Source organism: Mus musculus, chromosome 13, assembly GCF_000001635.26.
Source record: "Mus musculus strain C57BL/6J chromosome 13, GRCm38.p6 C57BL/6J".
Classification (NCBI taxonomy): domain Eukaryota; kingdom Metazoa; phylum Chordata; class Mammalia; order Rodentia; family Muridae; genus Mus; species Mus musculus.
In genome coordinates this window covers 33,482,291-33,502,127 of record NC_000079.6, presented here as the reverse complement: position 1 = coordinate 33,502,127, position 19,837 = coordinate 33,482,291, and the positions used below count along the sequence as shown (strand labels likewise).

Genomic DNA, 19,837 nt, shown 5'->3' with positions numbered 1-19,837 from the left:
GAGACAAAAGGATGGACCATCTAGAGACTGCCATATCCAGGGTTCCATCCCATAATCTGCCTCCAATCGCTGACACCATTACATACACTAGCAAGATTTTGCTGAAAGGATTCTGTTATAGCTGTCTCTTGTGAGACTATGCCGGGGGGCCTAGCAAACACATAAGTGGATGCTCACAGTCAGGTATTGGATGGATCACAGGGCCCCCAATGGAGGAGCTAGAGAAAATACACAAGGAGCTAAAGGGATCTGCAACCCTATAGGTGGAACAAAATTATGAACTAACAAGCACCCCGGAGCTCTTGACTCTAGCTGCATATGTATTAAAATATGGCCTAGGTGGCCATCACTGGAAAGAGAGGCCCATTGGACTTGCAAACTTTATATGCCCCAGGACAGTGTAACGTCAGGGCCAAAAGTGGGAGTGGGTGGGGAGGGGAGTGGGGAGAATGTATGGGTGACTTTTGGGATAGTATTAGAAATGTAAATGAGGAAAATAAGTAATTCCAAAAAAAAGAAGTTCAAGTCTCTGAAGAAAGAAATTAAAGAAGATCTCAGAAGATAGAAAGATCTCCCATGCTCATGGATTGGCAGGATCAACATTGTAAAAATGGCTATCCTCCCAAAAGCAATCTACAGATTCAATGCAATCCCCATCAAAATTCCAACTCATTTCTTCAACGAATTAGAAAGAGCAATCTGCAAATTCATCTGGAATAACAAAAAACCTAGGATAGCAAAAACATTTCTTAAGGATAAAAGAACCTCTGGTGGAATCACCATGCCTGACTTAAAGCTGTACTACAGAGTAATTGTGATAAAAACTGCATGGTCCTGGTATAGTGACAGACAAGTAGACCAATGGAATATAATTGATGACCCAGAAATGGACCCACACACCTATGATCACTTGAACTTTGACAAGGGAGCTAAAACCATCCAGTGGAAAAAAGACATTTTCAACAAATGGCAAAACTGGTGGTTATCATGTAGAAGAATGTGAATTAATCCATTCCTATCTCCTTGTACTAAGGTCAAATCTAAGTGGATCAAGGAACTCCATATAAAACCAGAGACACTGAAACTTATAGAGGAGAGAGTAGGTAAAAGCCTCGAAGATATGTGCACAGGGGAAAAATTCCTGAATAGAACAGAAAGGACTTGTGCTGTAAGATTGAGAATTGACAAATGGGACTTCATGAAACTCCAAAGTTTCTGTAAGGCAAAAGACACCTCAATAAGACAAAAAGTCTACCAACAGATTGGGAAAGAATCTTTACCTATCCTAAATCAGATAGGGGACTAATATCCAATATATATAAAGAACTCAAGAGGGTGGACTCCAGAAAATCAAATAACCCCATTAAAAATGGGGCTCAGAGCTAAACAAAGAATTCTCACCTGAGGAATACCGGATGGCTGAGAAACACATGATAAAATGTTCAGCATCCTTAGTAATCAGGGAAATGCAAACCAAAACAACCCTGAGATTCCATCTCACACCTCTCAGAATGGCTAAGATAAAAAATTCGGGTGACAGCAGATGCTGGCAAGGATGTGGAGAAAGAGGAACTTTCCTCCATTGCTGGTGGGATTGCAAGCTTATACAACCACTCTGGAAATCAGTCTGGCGGTTCCTCAGAAAATTGAACACACAACTACCGGATTATCCCTCCAAACCTCTCCTGGGCATATATCCAGAAGATGTTCCAATTAGTAAGAAAGACACATGCTCCACTATGTTCACAGCAGCCTTATTTATAGTAGCCAGAAGGTGGAAAGAATCCAGATGCCCCTCAACAGAAGAATGGATATAAAAAAATGTGGAACATTTACACAACGGAGTACTACTAAGCTATTAAAAAGAATGAATTTATGAAATTCCTAGGCAAATGGTTGGTCCTGGAGGGCATCATCCTGAGCGATGCAACCCAATCACAAAAGAACTCAAATGATATGTACTCACTGATAAGTGGATATTAGCCCAGAAACTTAGAATATCCAAGATATAAGATACAATTTTCGAAACATATGAAACTCAAGAAGAACGAAGACCAAAGTGTGGACACTTTGCACCTTCTTAGAATTGGGAACAAAACAACCATGGAAGGAGTTACAGTGACAACGTTTTGAGCTGAGACAAAAAGATGGACCATCTAGAGACTACCATATCCAGGGATCCATCCCATAATCAGCCTCCAAACGCTGACACCATTACATACACTAGCAAGATTTTGCTGAAAGGATCCTGACCTAGCAAACACATAAGTGGATGCTCACATTCAGCTATTGGATGGATCACAGGGCCCCCAATGGAGGAGCTAGAGAAAGTACCCAAGGAGCTAAAGGGAACTGCAACCCTATAGGTGGAACAACAATATGAACTAACCAGTACCTGGGAGCTCTTGTCTCTAGCTGCATATGTATCAAAAATGGCCTAGTCTACTATCACTGAAAAAGAGGCCCATTGGATATGCAAACTTTATATGCCCCAGTACAGGGGAATGCCAGGGCCAAAAAGTGGGAGTGGGTGGGTAGGGGAGTAGGGGGGAGGGTATGGGGGACTTTTGGGATATTTACTTCTGGAAATGTAAATAAGGAAAATACCTAATAAAAAAAAAGACTTGAAATTAGTTTTGAAAAAATTAGTTCTCATTCAAGTCCTACCAATTTTATGGTTGTGAGCTAAGTATTGTCATGGAAGCAACCCAAACTAGTTTCTATATAATCTGCATAGATAGAAGGAAAATATATCAGAAAAAAAAAAACACAGGACACAGCTGAGTGAGGCACGCTATACTCTCCTTCCATAATGACAAGTTCTTCTCTTCTCAAGATGGTGGAATTGAGAATAGGCAGACAGAGGAAGAGAAGAAAGGAAGAAATAAACAACCATGATATCCAGGTTTGCATTAGACAGTCCTACATATTTGACAGATACTACAGGAAAAGATACTGACACACTAAACAGATCCAAAGACATGCTTGTGTTATTTACTCTGCTGTGCAGCAGGGTTCATTGCCATGCAGTAAATACTCAGGGGACCTTGCATCTACTGTAGGCATCCAGACTGCTTTTCTCTTGGTCATGCATCACCAGCCAGATAAATGTACTTTCTGATAACACCAAGTCCAGACTAAGTGTCTACTTCTGAGGCCTTAACCCAATTCTGATTCACTGTGTAAACTATAGCTGTGGTCTCATTGTCATATGAATTTTTAACCTTGGAAGTGTGTTCCTGAGTGCTTCCTACTGTGTTAAAATGCATATCAAAAAGTCTAGGGAGCCTCAGAACACTAAAGCTCACACTTTATCCCACAACTAAGACAGAACACAGTATCCAGAGGGTATGCCTAACCACTTCTTGGCCTTTTGGCTAAGATCAAGTGCAGGGGGTATACCTAGATCCGCTAGCTCTCCCCTTTCAACTTTCAGGGCTCTCAAGAAAATGTAGTGTTGCTTTATTCTAGTGTCTTACACTCGGTTTGGTACTCTCACTTGATCCAGCTTCCATCCCCATATTCCTGCCCATTCTTCCTCATGTCACTTTAAAGTTGCTTCAGAATACTTGAAGCGCTGTTTATTCCACCTAGAAAATCACCTACCCCATGCCTGTCACTGAGTTCAAATTATTTCCCCTTTCCAAGTTCATTGGGACAGGACAACATCAGTATCCCTGTTGTTCTACCATAGTGCAGCTACTCCAACCCAGGTTTGAGGCTCCCACATCCCTGGTTGAGGCAGGCAACATCACCTGCCACTTCTGTATCTTTTTAGTGCAGTGTTCAGGGCTTGATACGCATAGAGTGCAGTTTAATGCTTGTCCTGTTCAACCAAGCTCTATATTAAGTACAAGGCAGACACCATCCTCAATACCCCAGGATAAGAGTGCAGAAGACTGACCTAACCTCATCCAGCTCCTTGGAAAAGGGCAGAAACAAACACTGAAACAAATTATTACAGGGCATTATGTCCTCCATACATGGACTGGGTAGACTGCATTTGCATGCCCCAAAGATACAAAACTTGCTCACAATGAGCACCTTGTTTCACCTTTTTAATTTTTTAAATTTAAATAGTATATTGTTTGTGTGTGGGGGTGGTGTTTTGTATGTATGTATGTCTGTGTATCATATGCATGTTTGATGCTCTCAGAGGTAAGAAGATTGTATGCTATTTTCTGAACAGGAGTGTTTCTCACAACCTGAGGCTATTTTTCTACAATGCTCATGGTAGCTTGGAAATAATGTCCTAGGAGAGATGTACATTAGTATCAGAAAACCTTGATCATAACTTATTGATTTGTCTTTCAAATTGCACATTTGTGGGCTGTGACAATACTTATAAAGTTATATGACAGTCATCATCTAATTTCTGAACTTTATACTGTAGGCCCATTTTTAATATCCAGCTTTCACACCCACCTGCTTTGCTTAAAAAACACTAACCCATTTTTCTCCTGTTTTTCCAAGCCATGAGCAGCGCTTGTGAATGAAATATGTAGTCATATATTTGGCCTTCTGTTACTAACCTAACGTTTCCAGTGCTCATACTGATTCTAGATGACAGAGACATGGGCATGGACCACAGTCTTGCTGTCCAATGCCACCTGCCTTAGGTTGACTTCTTCCCAGAGAATTTAAGTATGGACATTTCACAATTTTTGAGTTTGCCACAGAAAGAATTTCCAGGAGGAGCCAATATGAAGTAGAGTTGGATTTATAAAGAAACAAACACACATATATTTAAACACAATATACAAAGGGAAATCCAGTAGGAAATGTGAGGACAAGATCCATTTAAGCATGCTGGTGTCTCAAGGGAGAGCATGAACTCAGTGTCTTAATAGTACATACACTACTCATGGTAACACATGCAGATTTGGTGGTTCTCTTAACTGTTCCAATGTTGCTGAGAAAACCGAATTCTCATTTCTTACTTGAACTTAAATGTTTTTTGTTTATTTTTAAGTTCAAGTTTTTAAAGGTAAAATGCATGAAGATATATGAGTACCAGACACATGAACATGACTTTATCATATACAGAAGCCTTGTTGGGAAACAGGAGAATCCAAAAGGCTTCACAGACACACAAAATGCTCACACTGACTGACTACAGGATCATATATCTACTCACTGAGAAGGTTAAGGTTTCATTTTCCTGAGCCTGAGAGCTTACTCAATATCAAACTTGTGTGGTGCACTCTGTCTAGAAAAACTTCACATTCCATGGGTTCTTCGTTGTGGATTACGGCTAGCTAGCTTTTCACCAGTCCCCTCCTAGAAGAAGATTGTGGCATACTACCAAGAGGGGAAATATATACATAATGTTTTCTTTACTCTTATTGAGCTTCTTATGGTCTATGAGTTGTATTGTGGATATTCTGAGCTTTTTGCCTAATATCCACTTATTAGTGAATACATACTATGTGTGTTCTTTTGTGACTGGGTTATCTCAGGATGATATTTTCTAGTTCTATCCATTTGCCTGTGCATTTCACAGAGTCATAGTTTTAATAGCTGAGTAGTACTACATTGTGTAAGTGTATCACATTTTCTTTATTCACTCCTCTCTTGAGGAACTTCTGGGTTGTTTCCAGCTTTTGACTATTATAAATAAGGTTTCTATGAACATAGTGGAGCCGGTGTTCTTGTTATATGTTGGAGCATTTTTGGGTATATGCTCAGGAGTGGTACAGCTTGATCCTCAGGTAGAACTACTTCTAGTTTTCTGAGAAACCACATGCATGATTTCACTTAGAACTTTTTTTTAAGTTTAAATGTGTTCGTGTGTGAGAGGTTATGAGCAATATTTCATGTACTATGTACATTTAGGATCTGTTGAAGCTTAAAGAAGACATCAGCATCCCTGAAACTCGTGTTAGAGGCAGTGTTAAGCAGCCATGTGGGTGGTAAACAGTTTTCCAGGGACCTCTGGAAAAGAGGCAATTCTGAACCATGTCTCTATAATGGCACTCTAACACACTGAAAATACATATGCCTCCTGTATGTGGCATAGTGTGGGCCATATGGACATAGCTATAGTTATAAGAAAACCTAAGATGGAGAAAGTTAACAGAAAAACCCCCTCTAAGTGCATTAATTAAAATTTAAAGTACACAATGTTTTGTGATAAAAAAATTTATTTTTAAATGCATTTGGAGACTTGAGAGAATTTAACTATTATGTTTAGTTTTAGAGAATCATGTTAGTTTGTAGAAGCATGAGTTTTGCATGGAGGGCATCTGGTAGTCCAAACTATTTGTTATGACACTTATACATATTGAAAACAGATAGAAATGGCCATTTGTTAGAGGACTCTCTGTACCTGTTCCCAAACTAACATAGTATAGGGAACATACCTGGTGAGTAGTAGGCAGAAAGGAAAATGAATTTCAAATGTGCATACAGAACAGATACCAGGAAATAAAAGTGGCAGTCCTCACCCAGAGAAGCATTTGTTAGGATAAAATCAGAATAAGGCAAGTAAGGGCAAGTGTTGTGGTTCCAGGAAAGACAATGTATTTTGATGTCATTGTTTGTCTGTGGATTGACTGGAGTTTTATTTAGGGTTACTTTAGAGATCATTGTAGGTTATCTTGAGGACTACCTTTGCCTTCTAATCTATAAAGGAATCCAAAACACTCTGTGGTCATCTGACCTGACAAAGGACAAAAATTAATATCAGGGTAGGGAGAGCTGAATGTGGGCATCACTAGATCAGAATGAAATGGTGAAAGTTCCTTCATCTTGGAACATGTTTTCCACCCACTTGTCCATCCTCACAGAGCAATAAGGCTGGTAGAGATGCCAAGAGAGAACTCTACCCCCATAAAAAATATGGCTTATGGAGATGAGAATCTGCCACAGAACAGGATGCTGTTAGTTGTTCTGTGCATGATGAAGAAAAGGAAGGGGTGGTCAGCACAGAAAGTTTCAGGATCAGGACCTGAACATAAAAATATAAATTTTACAGCAGAGGCTGCAGCAGCCTCTGTTCCTTCTTCATTGACCTCTACTACACACTTGTGAGCAAACTCGGACAGACACAGGTTTTCCTTAGTAGACATTCCTGATAAGTCAGCCTTGCTTCCATCGAAGACATTCAAAATTCCCAAATGCTGTAACAGGGAATTCATATCATAATCCTCTTGTAGTTGAAATTTTGGAAGATAAACATGAAACTCAGTGCGATTCATAAACTCTGGTTTGGTCCAGGCTGTTAACTTCTCAAAAGTGAGATTGTTTTCCACCTTAAAAAAAAAAAAAAACCAGAATTAGAAACATTTAGATTCAAAGGTGAAGTTTTACCCAGAGCCACACAGGTAATCCCTGCTCATAGTACTGTCTGTCATCATATACAAGAATTGCCTACTCAAATGGCCAGGAAGTATGGGTAACCCACTGTCCTGGTAGCTTGTTTGTGATTTTCATGATGGAAACGGTGGACAAGCATTACAGGGCAGGGCTATCTGGCTGTCTTCTTCTTGGGAGAGATCTATTATCCTGACAAGTGTCACTATCCAGGTGATTATTGTTTAATTTCTATTTTATTTTGTTTTCTTGTTTCAAAGATATTAAATTATTGGTACTTAAATAGAAATTAAGTATTGGGAAGGAAAATAGTTGATGAAAATTTAACTCATTCTCTATTGAAGTGAAGCCACAATTAGAAAGCTGGATAGTGAGAGGCAGGGAGCTCTTTTGCTTTGAAAGACACCTTATGTCATGCACATTTTACTACCAACAATTCAGAGGATGGCTCATAGACTGTGGGGTTTCCTTATGCAAGGAAGTCCACCATTTGTTACAATGACATGTCTGACTTTGCCCTCCTTAGTTTTCAAAGTTTATGTTTCTTATAGTTAGGATATATAGTTAGGCATTGTTTCAGGCTATTTTCCATTCTCAGATATTAAAACAAAATACCAACAGTAAATGATATGGGTTATATTTATGGAGGAGGATTATGTTGAAAGAAATGTGGTAACTTTTTAACCTGAGTGGCCCTCATTTCCTAATTGGTAGTCTGTGGGGCCATGGGTGTAGGGGCAGTTGGGTAAGGAAGAGAGCCTGCATCCAGCCAGAGTTCCAGTGTTCTTGGTGGGAAGACTTGGGAGGACTGCCAGACCCTTTCCATGTGGCCCCAGGTGGGCGACTGTTTGTGTGAAGGAACTGACCCCACATGGTGAGGTGTGGACAAGGGGCAGCTTCCAGTACCAAATCTAAGTTTCCAGCATCCCATGCTGGATGCAGAGGAGGAGATGAGAAGAGAATAGGGGCCTTGGGGTGACACTCTCATCCCTGGACAGGAAAGGAAGAGAGGTCAGTGGGAGAGGGGGCTCTGGGTGGTTCCCACACAGGTGAGTGTCTTTAGCCCTGGCCTTTATGTACAGTTTCTGGTTTTAGAGCTTTATTGTAGAAAGGCAGGGGGAAAGACAGAAGATAAAGGAAAGAGAGAGACTGACCATGGCCAAGAGAAGAGAAGGGGGACCAGAAAGAGAGAAAAGGAGCTATAGAGTAAGAAAGGTGAAGGCTTGAAGAGAGAGAGCTAAAATCTTAGAGAGAGAGTAAGGAAAGTAAAAGCTTAAGAGAGAGAAGAGGGGTCAAGCAGCCTCTCTTGTAGTGGGATGTTATCTTGCTGTTGTTAAGTAACTGTGAGAAGCAATATAACCAGAAGACCATACGCTTGGGATGTCGTCTATGTGGCTGTTAGCCACACGCTTCTCCTGTTGGTGCTGTGGGGGCTATGGGGGCAGTAACTTTGACAAGAGACAGGGGTTTAGGAGAAATGAGGGAACACCTTCCATCCCATGTACACAAAAATTACCACCTCCGGATTCTACCAGGGTTTAGAGACCGCAGCCTGGAGACCAGGCTGTCCATGCATAACCCATTGAGCCACAGTAGTCATTGCCCATTCTAGTGATGAAGTTATGGCATGAACAAGGGCACATGGACAATGATGGACATCTTAGACACAGCTATGATCCTAAAGACCTATGCCTGCCTACAGCTTGAAGTTCTGTCTGTGAACACTATTCCCTCAAATGGCAGTTGCCAGGGTGAAGATGTTAAGGTCTGTTCTAATAAGGACACAAATGAACACTGGATTCTTCTCAAAGACATTTGGAGTGGTGAATGCTACAGAATATTCAGGCTTACCTTGCTGATGTCCACACCCTCATCTGGGAGTAGGACCACGAAATTCAAATCTATGCCCTCATAGGGCATCACTAGCACTTGTGCCTGGATTTCCTTCACATAGGCATGGAATAATGTGTCTTCCCGCCACATCATCTGCACTGGTCTTGTTTCCTTCTGAACAGATGAAAACATCACATCAAATATATAATTGAGAGAAGTCAGATGGTTTCCACATCAGCTGTGGATAATTCCAGTGTTTTCTACACTCACAGTGAAATCAATATTCATGTTCCAGGTACAATTCCACAAATTCTTTCAGCCTCTTCATGTTTTCACTAACATAATTGAGTATAAGCAGATATAGGCCTGTCTCTGTTAGAACTTTTACTGCTGTAATAAAAAACCATGACCAAACATGGGAAGATGATTAATATTAGGACTCTCAGATCACATTTGGTCCTAAAGTGAAGTCAGAGCAGGAGCTCAAGGAACAGCCATGGACGAAAGTATTTATTGGTTTGTTCTTTGGGATTTTTCAGTCTGCTTTTTTACTCAACTCAGGACCACCTGCCACAGTTGGCATCACTACAGTGAGTTGGTACATACTCCATTTATCATTAATCAAGAAAGTTACCAACAGATTTGCCTCTGGGCCAATTTGTGGAGACAATTTCTCCATGTAGAGTTCTTCTTTTCAATTTGGTTATAGCATGTGTCATATTGCCAAAGCAACAACTAGTACAGGAACGAAAGATAGATGATCCTATACAGTAAGAAAAATGTGTATCAAATGTTAATATTCTAAAGCCCTTCTTGGGTTTAAAAATAATCCACAAAGGCTCTTGTTTCAAAGCTTTTTACCACATGGGGGCAGTACTAGGAGCAGGCCAAATCTTTAGGAGATAGGTTCTAATTAGTCAAAGTTAGTATTGGTGAGCAGGTGCCTCTGAAGAGGAGATTGGCACTGCAGACCCTTCCTATTTCTCTCTTTTGGTCTCTGACTGGTGTAAGGTTAACAAGCCTCTACCATACAATTTTTAACATGTTATACTGTACTTGTACAACCTGGAGTGTTTGGGCTAATTGACCTGGGCTGAAACTTCTGAATCATGAGCCATAATAAATATTTCCTATTTTTAATTTAATTATCTAGGAAAGTTAGCTACACTATCGATCAGAAGTAGGATTTTCAACATTTAATATGGTCATCTATTACACCTAATGAAACAGCATAATCAATTATAAAAACAAAAATATTAGAGTGCAATATTTTCATAGTGTTGTGAATTGGACAACAGACAAATGTATTCGCTCAGAAAACAGCCTGGACACAGAGGTACACAAACTCACAGGTTCACAATGGGTCACTATTTTACAGAATAACAAATTGAAAAACAGGGACACTTACCGGTTTAGGTTAGAACTATATTCTGATAACCAATCACAGGGAAGAATAATCCCAAGATAAATTATTACAAGATGGAAAACATATCAACATATATCTAGGCTTCTTTGTGATAAAGTAACAGTGTGATAATCCATCAAAATGTGAAAAAAAATTATTTTTAACTGATTACAAGTTGTGGTCCATTTTGACAGAATTTTGTGTATCTCCTTGTGATGTAATCAAGGTGTTATATTTCTTATACTCCAGTGGTATATTTTAAATACAGAAGTAGGACACAAGAAGATTTAAATTAGAGTGTACATTTAACATAAAAATTTGTTTGGTTATTCCTAGTAAAGATTACATTTCTAAATTTCAAAAATCTCATTCCTTTAAAATTTCTCTTAAATCATTTCTAATAAAAATTTAATGAGGAGTTTAACATTTATGAGGCTGAAAACTACATTTAGTTATATTTATAGTGATAGGGCAAAATAATTTAATATCAATGCAAATAGATATTATACTCTAATAAGAACTGATATTTAACCATTCCTGTTCGGTATTTAAAAGCGATAAATACTGGTTAATAGTGATAATTTGATTAATAATTTAAAATGAGCATTTTTATTAAAAATACTCTACTGTATAAATGTTTGTATATTTCTCGTACTCTTACTATCTACTCTTACTAGTGCTCCATATATGTATTACATTACCATAGCAGCACAGTTTTGGCATCCTTGAACTTAAATGAATATCAATTTCTACTATGGTTTTATTAATTTTTTATTATATATTTTCAGTATTTACATTTCAAATGTTATCTTCTTTCCTTGTTTCCCCTCCAAAAAAAACCCTACCCTCTCCCCTCTCCCTGCTCACCAACCCATCCACTCTTGCTTCCTTGCCTTGGCATGGTTTTATGAGAAATGATCAGAAGTTGTATGAGCCATCAATATAATGCACAATCATAAAGACAGGAAATACTTTTTGTTCATATAATTTCTTTTAAGGAAGTTTAATGGTGCTTTTAGAAAGACAAATCTCAATGGTTTTTCTGTGCTTGCCTGACTTTCTTTCTTTCTTTCTTTCTTTCTTTCTTTCTTTCTTTCTTTCTTTCTTTCTTTCTTTCTTTCTTTCTTTCTTCCTTCCTTCCTTCCTTCCTTCCTTCCTTCCTTCCTTCCTTCCTTCCTTTCTTTCTTTCTTTCTTTCTTTCTTCCTTTCTTTCTTTCGGCTAGAGATAAAGACCAGCACCCTACAAATGGAATGCAGTATCTACCAAGGCTCTGAGGACTACACATTCACAATTAAAGTTTTCCATGCAATTTCTTCATCACTTGGCAAGAAGTTTAGGATACTGTTCCTTACCTTGTTTATCTTAAAGGGCATTTCCTTGGTCCTATTTTTTTCAAAACGTTTACACCATGTTCCATGGAAATATAAGGCATTGGCGAGAATCAGCCTGGTCTGTGAATTAACTGAGTCTTTTGACAATAAGTCTGGAATTTTACCTTTGGAGAAAACAGACTTCATTCAGGTACCATATACATAATGTGTGTGTGTGTGTGTGTGTGTGTGTGTGTGTGTGTGTGTATGTGTGTGTGTTTCATGAACATATATGACTTCTGAGCAGATCAAAGTATCATTTATTCAAATGTGCTTAATTTGTTAATTGTATTAAAAAATAAACCAAAACTAAACACTAAACACTAGCAGCCATGTTTGACTTGAGGTCATACACACTGGAAAAACATTATTTGTAAGTCCCTCAAGGAAATCAGATTTGGGAAAGGCCGAAAAGGAGACTCTAAGATCCAGAACAAAACAAGGATAAAAATGATGGCAGGATAGGGAGGGAACCATGGTAACACTCTCCTGTGGCTCATGATAGTTTCCAAATTGATTGAGTGTAGAATCTGCTAAAAGGCAGATCTCTGTATGGGTCTATGAAGATGTTTTCCAGAAAGAACATCATCTTTCTTGTGCTGCCATATATGAAGATCTGAGAAAGAAGCAGCACTGCTTTTGTCTGCCTGACTTCACTCCTTGCTGGTGATATAACCTGGTTTGTTCACATCACTTCACCTTCCACTCTTAGCTGACATGGGAATCCAATAGTTTTGGCCATCATCTGATCTCAAGAGGGCCAAAATCCAATATGAAGTAGCAAATAATTGATGAATGCAAGAACAATTCTAATTTTAATCTGAGTTTTAGAAGAAATATGAATGTACCAGGTGATGCAGAGGCATTTCTAAGGTTCAAAGAACAGTGATCTCAATAATCTCAAATACAAATTTTGGAACCTGTCACATCTGACACCAAAACATATAAGGTTCAAACCCAAATTGGAGGCTCTTTTAGTTTAATGAAACTGAGCTATTCTGACAGAGTGCCATTCATGGAAACCAAACCTAGTATCATCAAATATAAGTAAGGGACTAGATCTAGGAACTGTGGAAGCAGAAACAGGAGTCCTCTGCAGAGGTAAAGTTGGTGAGAGCTGAGAGAACACAGAATCTAGTAAGAAGCAGCCCCAGGGCATGATTATGGTGAAGGTCTACCCATGAATCACAGTCTCCGGAATGTTAGAATCACATGTCAAAACACTGCAGATCACCCATGCCTTCAAAGGTAAAATGTTATACTGATAATTAGGCACATGACTTCTCATGACATTTACATCATTCCCTCTGTAGTACTTGACATACACAAACAATCTCTGGTTTTAAAATGAAAGGGTCTGAGGTGAAGCTCCATGAATTCCTTCATCTCTAAACTGAACCATGTGGTCTGGCTAGTTTGCATCAATTTGATTGTGAAAAATAGTGAGATCAGACCATGGTGGGGAGAAGGGAAAGTAAAGAGGAGGGAAGGAGGAAGACAGAAGGACGCATAGAAAGGACAAGAATGTGCAATGTGAAGGAACTTGATCTTCTTACCATTAGTCTGTTTGGAGACCCACATGTTTATGTGTTGCCTGGACTCCTCGGCAGCTTCGGCAAAAGAGAGCTGCTCCATCTCAGAGTGGTAGAATTTAAGACAGGACTCCTTAAATGTCTTTGGAGAGAAAATATTCAGGGAGGTAACTTTGCAAAATAAAATGTCAGCAAGCTTCTCCACCTTCTGATTAGTATGGAATTAATAAAATTGAATGAGTATAGATATCACTTTATATAACAAAATCATCAAATGGGAAGTGTAAGACATAAGTAAATAAAACTACAAGTTGTCAAGTTTGAAAAATTTAAAGACATTTTAACAGAATTACTTACTTTGATGAACTTTATTTTGTCAAGACTTACTATGTAGCCTAAGTTGTCTTAGAACTCATGACTCTCTCATGTCCCAGCCTTGGAAATGCAGGTTTTTAGATGTGTACATACACAGTGGCTGGTACTTAATCCTACTTGTATCAGTTTCTATAGGGTCCTTTCCCTTGAATCTAAAGCAGCAAGCACTTGGGATATAAGTTATCTTTCTACTGGTACAACTTACTGGAAGTAATTCACAAGTATTTTCTACAAAGAGCCTGTTGGCCATAGTAAGGCAGTACTTTTGGTTGTTTTGCTTGTTCAGGTTATGGAGAAGCAACTGGAAGCCCTGATGGACATCTTCATCTGGGTTTAAATGAAGTGCCTGAGAAGGAAAAGATGAAACATTTTTCAGACCAGAGATGAAACTTTTAGTTGCAAAAGGAATTTTCAAGATCGCTCAGATTGCCATGTAACTATGGTTCTCATGAAAGACAGGTTGGTGTTGAAATAATTAAAAGTAGGAATTGACCTTCCTTCCCAGTGAATAAATACAAATTCATTAAACGAAAAACAGAAAAGATTACAGTAACCAATTTTTAAATGATTTCAACACCCTTTTTGTCCATTGCAGTTCTTGTGACAGACCAACATTCTCAAACATTTTAGGAAAGAGCTCTGCCACTCAGCTATGATCACAACCTCTTTTCTCCATCATTAAAACAAAATAAAACAATAAAAGACCTAAAGATCTTTCTATTTAAACCTAAGTTGCCCAGACTAGCCTTGGACTTGGCATCTTTCTAACTCAGAATCCTTAATAGTTGGCTTTAAATCTCTTTGCTACCAGACCCAGCATAAACTATTTAGGCAATTTTTTTTTGTTTTGTTTCATTTTTCAAGACAGGGTTTCTCTGTATAGTTCTGGCTCTCCTGGAACTCACTTTGTAGTCCAGGCTGGCCTCGAACTGAAAAATATGCCTACCTCTGCACACTGAGTGCTGGCATTAAAGGCGCAGGCAAATTTTTTTAAGTGAATTCTGGGTGAAATATTTAGAGTTTCCTTCAAGTTATTACTTAGGAAAAATCATTGCCTTTGAAACAATGTTACTTCAGTCTTCCTTCCTCTTTATCCCAGGCTCCATCAAATAGTATGTGGATATTCCTATGCTAGGGTTCAGGATCAGTTACACAAACAACTCAGACAACAATCTCAGTTGGATCTTGCTTGTTTATTGAACACACATTCCAATACCTATTAATTATGGATGCAGGAGACAGGATCCAAGCTGCAATCCTAGGCAGTTACCAGGACCAGTATTTTCATGGGAAAAACCACAAACAGTAGCATAGCCTATCTAGATAAACAGTGCTGCCTAACTTGTAATGTGATTGGCTGAGTCTAGGAGCAAGTAGCCTAGGGATTTTCCAGCTTCAAAGAGGCTTTTGGACAAAGAAAAACATGAAGTTATAATCAGAGTAAGGAATAAGTCAAGTTAAATTCATGAGCTTCAAAATGAAAGTTGAATCAAAATAGCACAACCAGGGTCAATTTTACCATTTAAAATTTAACATCTACTGATCTTTCTCAGCAGCTCTTGTGCATGTGACAAGGGTATGGTTTTACAGGGAACGTACCTGACATATCTGGACTGCAGTGTCTCCCTTAGCACCCAAGAGAACCATGGCTAGAGCAGAGGAGATGCTCATAGGAGAATAACACACATTTTTTGAAGGGTTGTCTTGACAGAGCACCTTCAAAAGATGGATGGCAAAGGTGCCATTGGCTTGAGATAGAGTATCCATGATGCAGTGTCTGGAGGTAAAGAAGAAAAGGAACTGAACACAGAAGTTTCATTTTTCTGATGAAGGGAAATACGGAACTCTACTTCTGATTTTCATTACAAAAGCTCATAAATGCTTTAAGTAGGTTTTCAAAAATTCACTCTATGTTATTGTCCTTTGAATGTTAAGGTTATTAGGTAAGTTGATCATAGCAGGAACACAAACTAGCTTCTATGTCATCTGCATAGATAGACGGAAAGGTCATCAGGAATGCATACACAGGAGCTACAAAGTAGGCTCTAGTTTCAGTCCAAAAATATTAGCTTCTTTCTTCTGAAAAAGATTGCTTTGAGAATAAAGAGAAAAAGAAAAGAGAGAGAGAGACACAGAGAGAGAGACAGAGACAGAGAGAGACAGAGAAAAACACACACACACACACACAGAGAGAGAGAGAGAGAGAGGGAGAGAGAGAGAGAGAGAGAGAGAGACTGAGATAATGGAACAGTCATGAGCATCTAGCCCCTCTAGCCTGATTTCCACAATTCTGTATCTTGGTTGGTCTGTGAAGAATCCTTCTGAGATATCCACGCAATAGACAGTATCCTCCACAACTGCCAGTTGCTACAGGATGCTGAAAGAGACCCAAAGTTAAGCTGGTCTTATCTGCTCTGTTTTACAGCAGGCCCCTTGCTCTTGCACTACAGTGGCTGCTCAGGGACCTTGCATCAGCCAAATTTATCAATGCTGTTTTTCTCTGAAGCTCTCCTCACCTCCCAGAGGAAAGGACAGTTGGTCTCAGACTAAGTGACTGCTCCTGACACCTTAACCCAATTCTGAGTCATGTGCATTCCATGGATGTGCTGTCACTGTCACATGAAGATTAAACTCTGGAAGTGTGTTCCACTGTTTTTCCTACTTTGCTAAAATAGAGACCAAAAGCCTAGGGAGCCTCAGAAAACCCCAACACATACTTCTTTCCATTCTTCAGACAGAAAGATAAAAGATCCTCAGTGTATAGCTAGATTCTTGGAGTTTTCTCATTGAGTCTCTCCCAAGGCTTTGAGAAGAATGTTCTGGCTGCTTTATTTCAGTGACTTACCCTGTGGTTGGGCATCTTATGTGATATCACCTTACCACACTGATTGTTGTCTCTGCCATCCTCAAGAGTTCTGCCATGGAATGGAAGGTGTCTGGTATACCACTTAAAATCCTGAGAAATCATTATCAGGATAAAAGTGGAGATTCGTCTCTCAGACGACATTGGGTGAGTAATTTTAAAATGAGGTTGAAGAGGTGGAGCAGGTCTCAGATGGGCTAGAGCTTGCTCACATATAAAGAATACAAAAGCAAGAGATTTTTCAGATCCTTGAGCAGAGGGTAGAGGTAGTGAAATGGGTTCAGTGGTAGGACGAGAGGAACTACAGATGACATTAGGAGAAGACCACTGAGATATTTCAGCACCTAATCCTACATAGATGGGTCAATAATGCTTCTGGACTCCAACCCTAAGACAAGCCTCATTGTCAGTCCTTACTGGAGTGTGTAGTACACACACTTCTGTGAACAACCTCCAGGTCAACTTCCATACTATCTCTTTTCCTAATGTTCAGATCCATGGTTCCACTTCCTGGAATCAGCCGAAATCTTCTAAATCTGTCCTTTTGGGGTCCCATTGTCCTGAGTTTCGTAAGGTTACCTTACCTCCAATGTTTGTGATCTCACGGTGCAGTGTTCAATGGTCTCTGACCCGGGAGTGCTCTGTGGCTGCTTACCCTGTTCAGTTCCTCCCTTTATTCCCTGCATGGTGAGGACGTCATGCTTAGGGCTGCAGGCTAGTGGTAGAGGGGAGTGGCCTAGCCTCATGAAGCTATGGCCTCTGCAGGGTAGGGATGACTGGGGGTTGTGTAATACTTCAGCCCTGAAGGAGGAAAGACTAGTAGAATCCTTGGTTCTCTGGCTGACTAGGAATCAAGGTAGAAGGTCAACAGGATGCCAGAATACCTGTGGGTCCATCCATGTAAGGCAATCAGGTGTTATAATGTTTGCTCCAGGTGTCCTTTCATGTGAACACTAGCCCAAACCCATGGGCAGAATCCTGCTATTAATATCCAAAAGAATTTTCCAATCACTGGTTATAGACTGCTTAGAGGACTATTCCTTGCATTAGGCCAGTAAGAGACACTGAGGTAGATTAGTACAGGACATTGTAACCTCTATCCCTGGATAGAATATACAGTACTTGCATGTGTCAATGTGGAAAACCTCCTAGAATTCTGCATCATATGTGCCTCCCATTTTTTAATTGTTTTGAAATTAAAATAATGTAGTTCATGTGTGGAAGTGTTTTGCCTGCCTTGTATGTCTGTGTACTATGTGCATCCCTGATACACTCAGAGGCCACAATCCAACATGAGATTTCCTGGTCTGCCACACACACCCCAGTGAAGTCTGCTTGGCAGGACAAGGGGCCTGGAAGTGCTCACAAGGCAAAGAGTTTCATGGAAACTCACCTCCTGGAGCTTTGGTATTCTCATTAACCCATATACTCATACCCTATTCCCACGTTAGTCTGGTGTATGGATCCACGTGCTCTCTTTTAGAATTATCTTATTATAAGTGCCTTTTAAGATTGAATTCTGACATAGATAAGCCTTCGCCAGTGTTCCAACATCCTAGATAGTCCTTGAGCTGACCATGGGTTTGGAATTCAGTAAGAATGTTGCCTACTCAATGACATTCAGAATTGTTTCTGGTATTACACTATCCCTTAGAATAAAAGTCAAGTTGCTGCCATATACAGGAATTTACAATGGTTTAGGAAGTAGATCGGGCTGTGGTTTTAGAGTATTGCATCATACATGAGATGGTTAGCTAGAAAGGAACTCCCTAATTAGAACCATGACTTGGGCGTAATAGCCCTTGCCCTAGGAGTGTAAAGACCTCACACCTGGCTTCTAAGACTCCAGCTGATCTTAGATAGAGCTGACTTTGTCTCAGTTGTTTTATTGCCCAGTTCCTGCCAGTCTTTGTGTTTACATTCCTCTGTTTTGTGTAAGAGTCATTAAGCATCTGGTAACCTCATTTTTACCTTGCTGATGTGTCACCTAACTTCACTATTTTCTTCTGTATAAAAAGATTGATGCTCAATTTGACATTACATTCAGATTCTGCACAATCTCACGTTATCTCATTATTCATTATTTTTAACAGAGATCCATTATTTTTATTTAGTTACTTAAAGACAAGCCTTTAAAACTACAATGGATGAAGTTGTATGAATCTAAGACAGAAAGCAACACTTCAACAATGAAAGATTCCTTATTGGGCGTCAGGAACATTATGAAATTCTTTACAGAAACAGGAAAGTTCTCCCTGTATATAGGATCACTCATCTCATTGTATCTGAAAATATCAAGGTTTCAGTTTGCTGGTCCTGACAGGTCACTCAATTTCAGGCTATCTGTGGTGCATGCATGCATAAAGAAAAGCTTTCCACTACACATGCAATCTTTGGAACTCATGGGTGGCAAGCTTTCCCCCCATGTTTTCATTCCTGAAGTTTTGCTTTGAGCTTCTGCAGGGTGCTCATCTTCTGCTGCTTGACTGTAAGTTTACACAAGAAACTACTTACACCACTTGTCCTCCAACTCCCAACCCAGCAGTGATAAGAGAAATAGAAATTTGCTTGTAACTTTCTTGCTCGTCTTGTTTGAGGAAAGGTTTGGCTTCCTTACACATAGCATCTGCTTTCACAGTCACCCTCCATTATCCACTAAGAGAAGGGGATTTCAACTTCCTGTCCCTTTATGTTTCTCTGTTTCCTCTGCTTTGCCTACAAACCCATCTGATCATCTCCCATCTTAACATGTGTTTTGGGGGACAATTTTTACTTTGGTCCCACATCACTATAGAAGCTGGGACATAGTTATTTCCTCTTTGTCCTTGTGTCCTCTGACATCTTATCTACTTTCTGCATTGCTTCTACTTCTCCCTCACCTCTCTTCCATCCGAAGTCTTCCATGTCATTCTTTACTTCTACTGAGCAGAGTCCATGTTTTACTCTTCTCAACTTGTGCTGGGAGCCATGGACTCGGCCATGGCCTTGTGGATATTTTCTAGCTTACATAAACAATCCTGAGAGAGCATTCATTGTCATAAGAATAAGAATAAGAATGTTTGTGGGTAAAGAGGACACTATGACCATTGGTTCCAAGAGCTGAAGATTGCCATATCACCTTCAGAGAGCCCCTGGACTCGCCCC

General features: G+C 39.6%; 1 protein-coding gene across 1 annotated transcript; it reads right to left on the bottom strand.

Moving 5' to 3' along the window:
• Positions 1-6,125: 6,125 nt before the first annotated feature.
• Positions 6,126-17,338, bottom strand: Serpinb9g (serine (or cysteine) peptidase inhibitor, clade B, member 9g). The gene is made up of 7 exons (NM_011455.3): positions 17,278-17,338; positions 15,430-15,607; positions 14,036-14,176; positions 13,480-13,597; positions 11,906-12,048; positions 9,166-9,321; positions 6,126-7,253 (listed from the first exon to the last, which is right to left on the bottom strand). The coding sequence occupies exons 2-7, from the start codon at positions 15,595-15,597 to the stop codon at positions 6,846-6,848; spliced, it is 1,134 nt and encodes a 377-aa protein (NP_035585.2). The 5' UTR covers positions 15,598-15,607; positions 17,278-17,338; the 3' UTR covers positions 6,126-6,845.
• Positions 17,339-19,837: the final 2,499 nt, after the last annotated feature.

What these genes read in the sequence shown, in the direction of transcription:
- Serpinb9g (NM_011455.3), bottom strand. Translation starts at nt 15,597, where the DNA reads ATGGATACTCTATCTCAAGCCAATGGCACCTTTGCCATCCATCTTTTG. An exon ending in CTGCAGTCCAGATATGTCAG is followed by an intron (nt 14,177 to 15,429) that starts GTACGTTCCCTG and finishes TTTCCTTCTCAG; the next exon opens with GCACTTCATTTAAACCCAGA. An exon ending in ATACTTGTGAATTACTTCCA is followed by an intron (nt 13,598 to 14,035) that starts GTAAGTTGTACC and finishes TTCTCTCCAAAG; the next exon opens with ACATTTAAGGAGTCCTGTCT.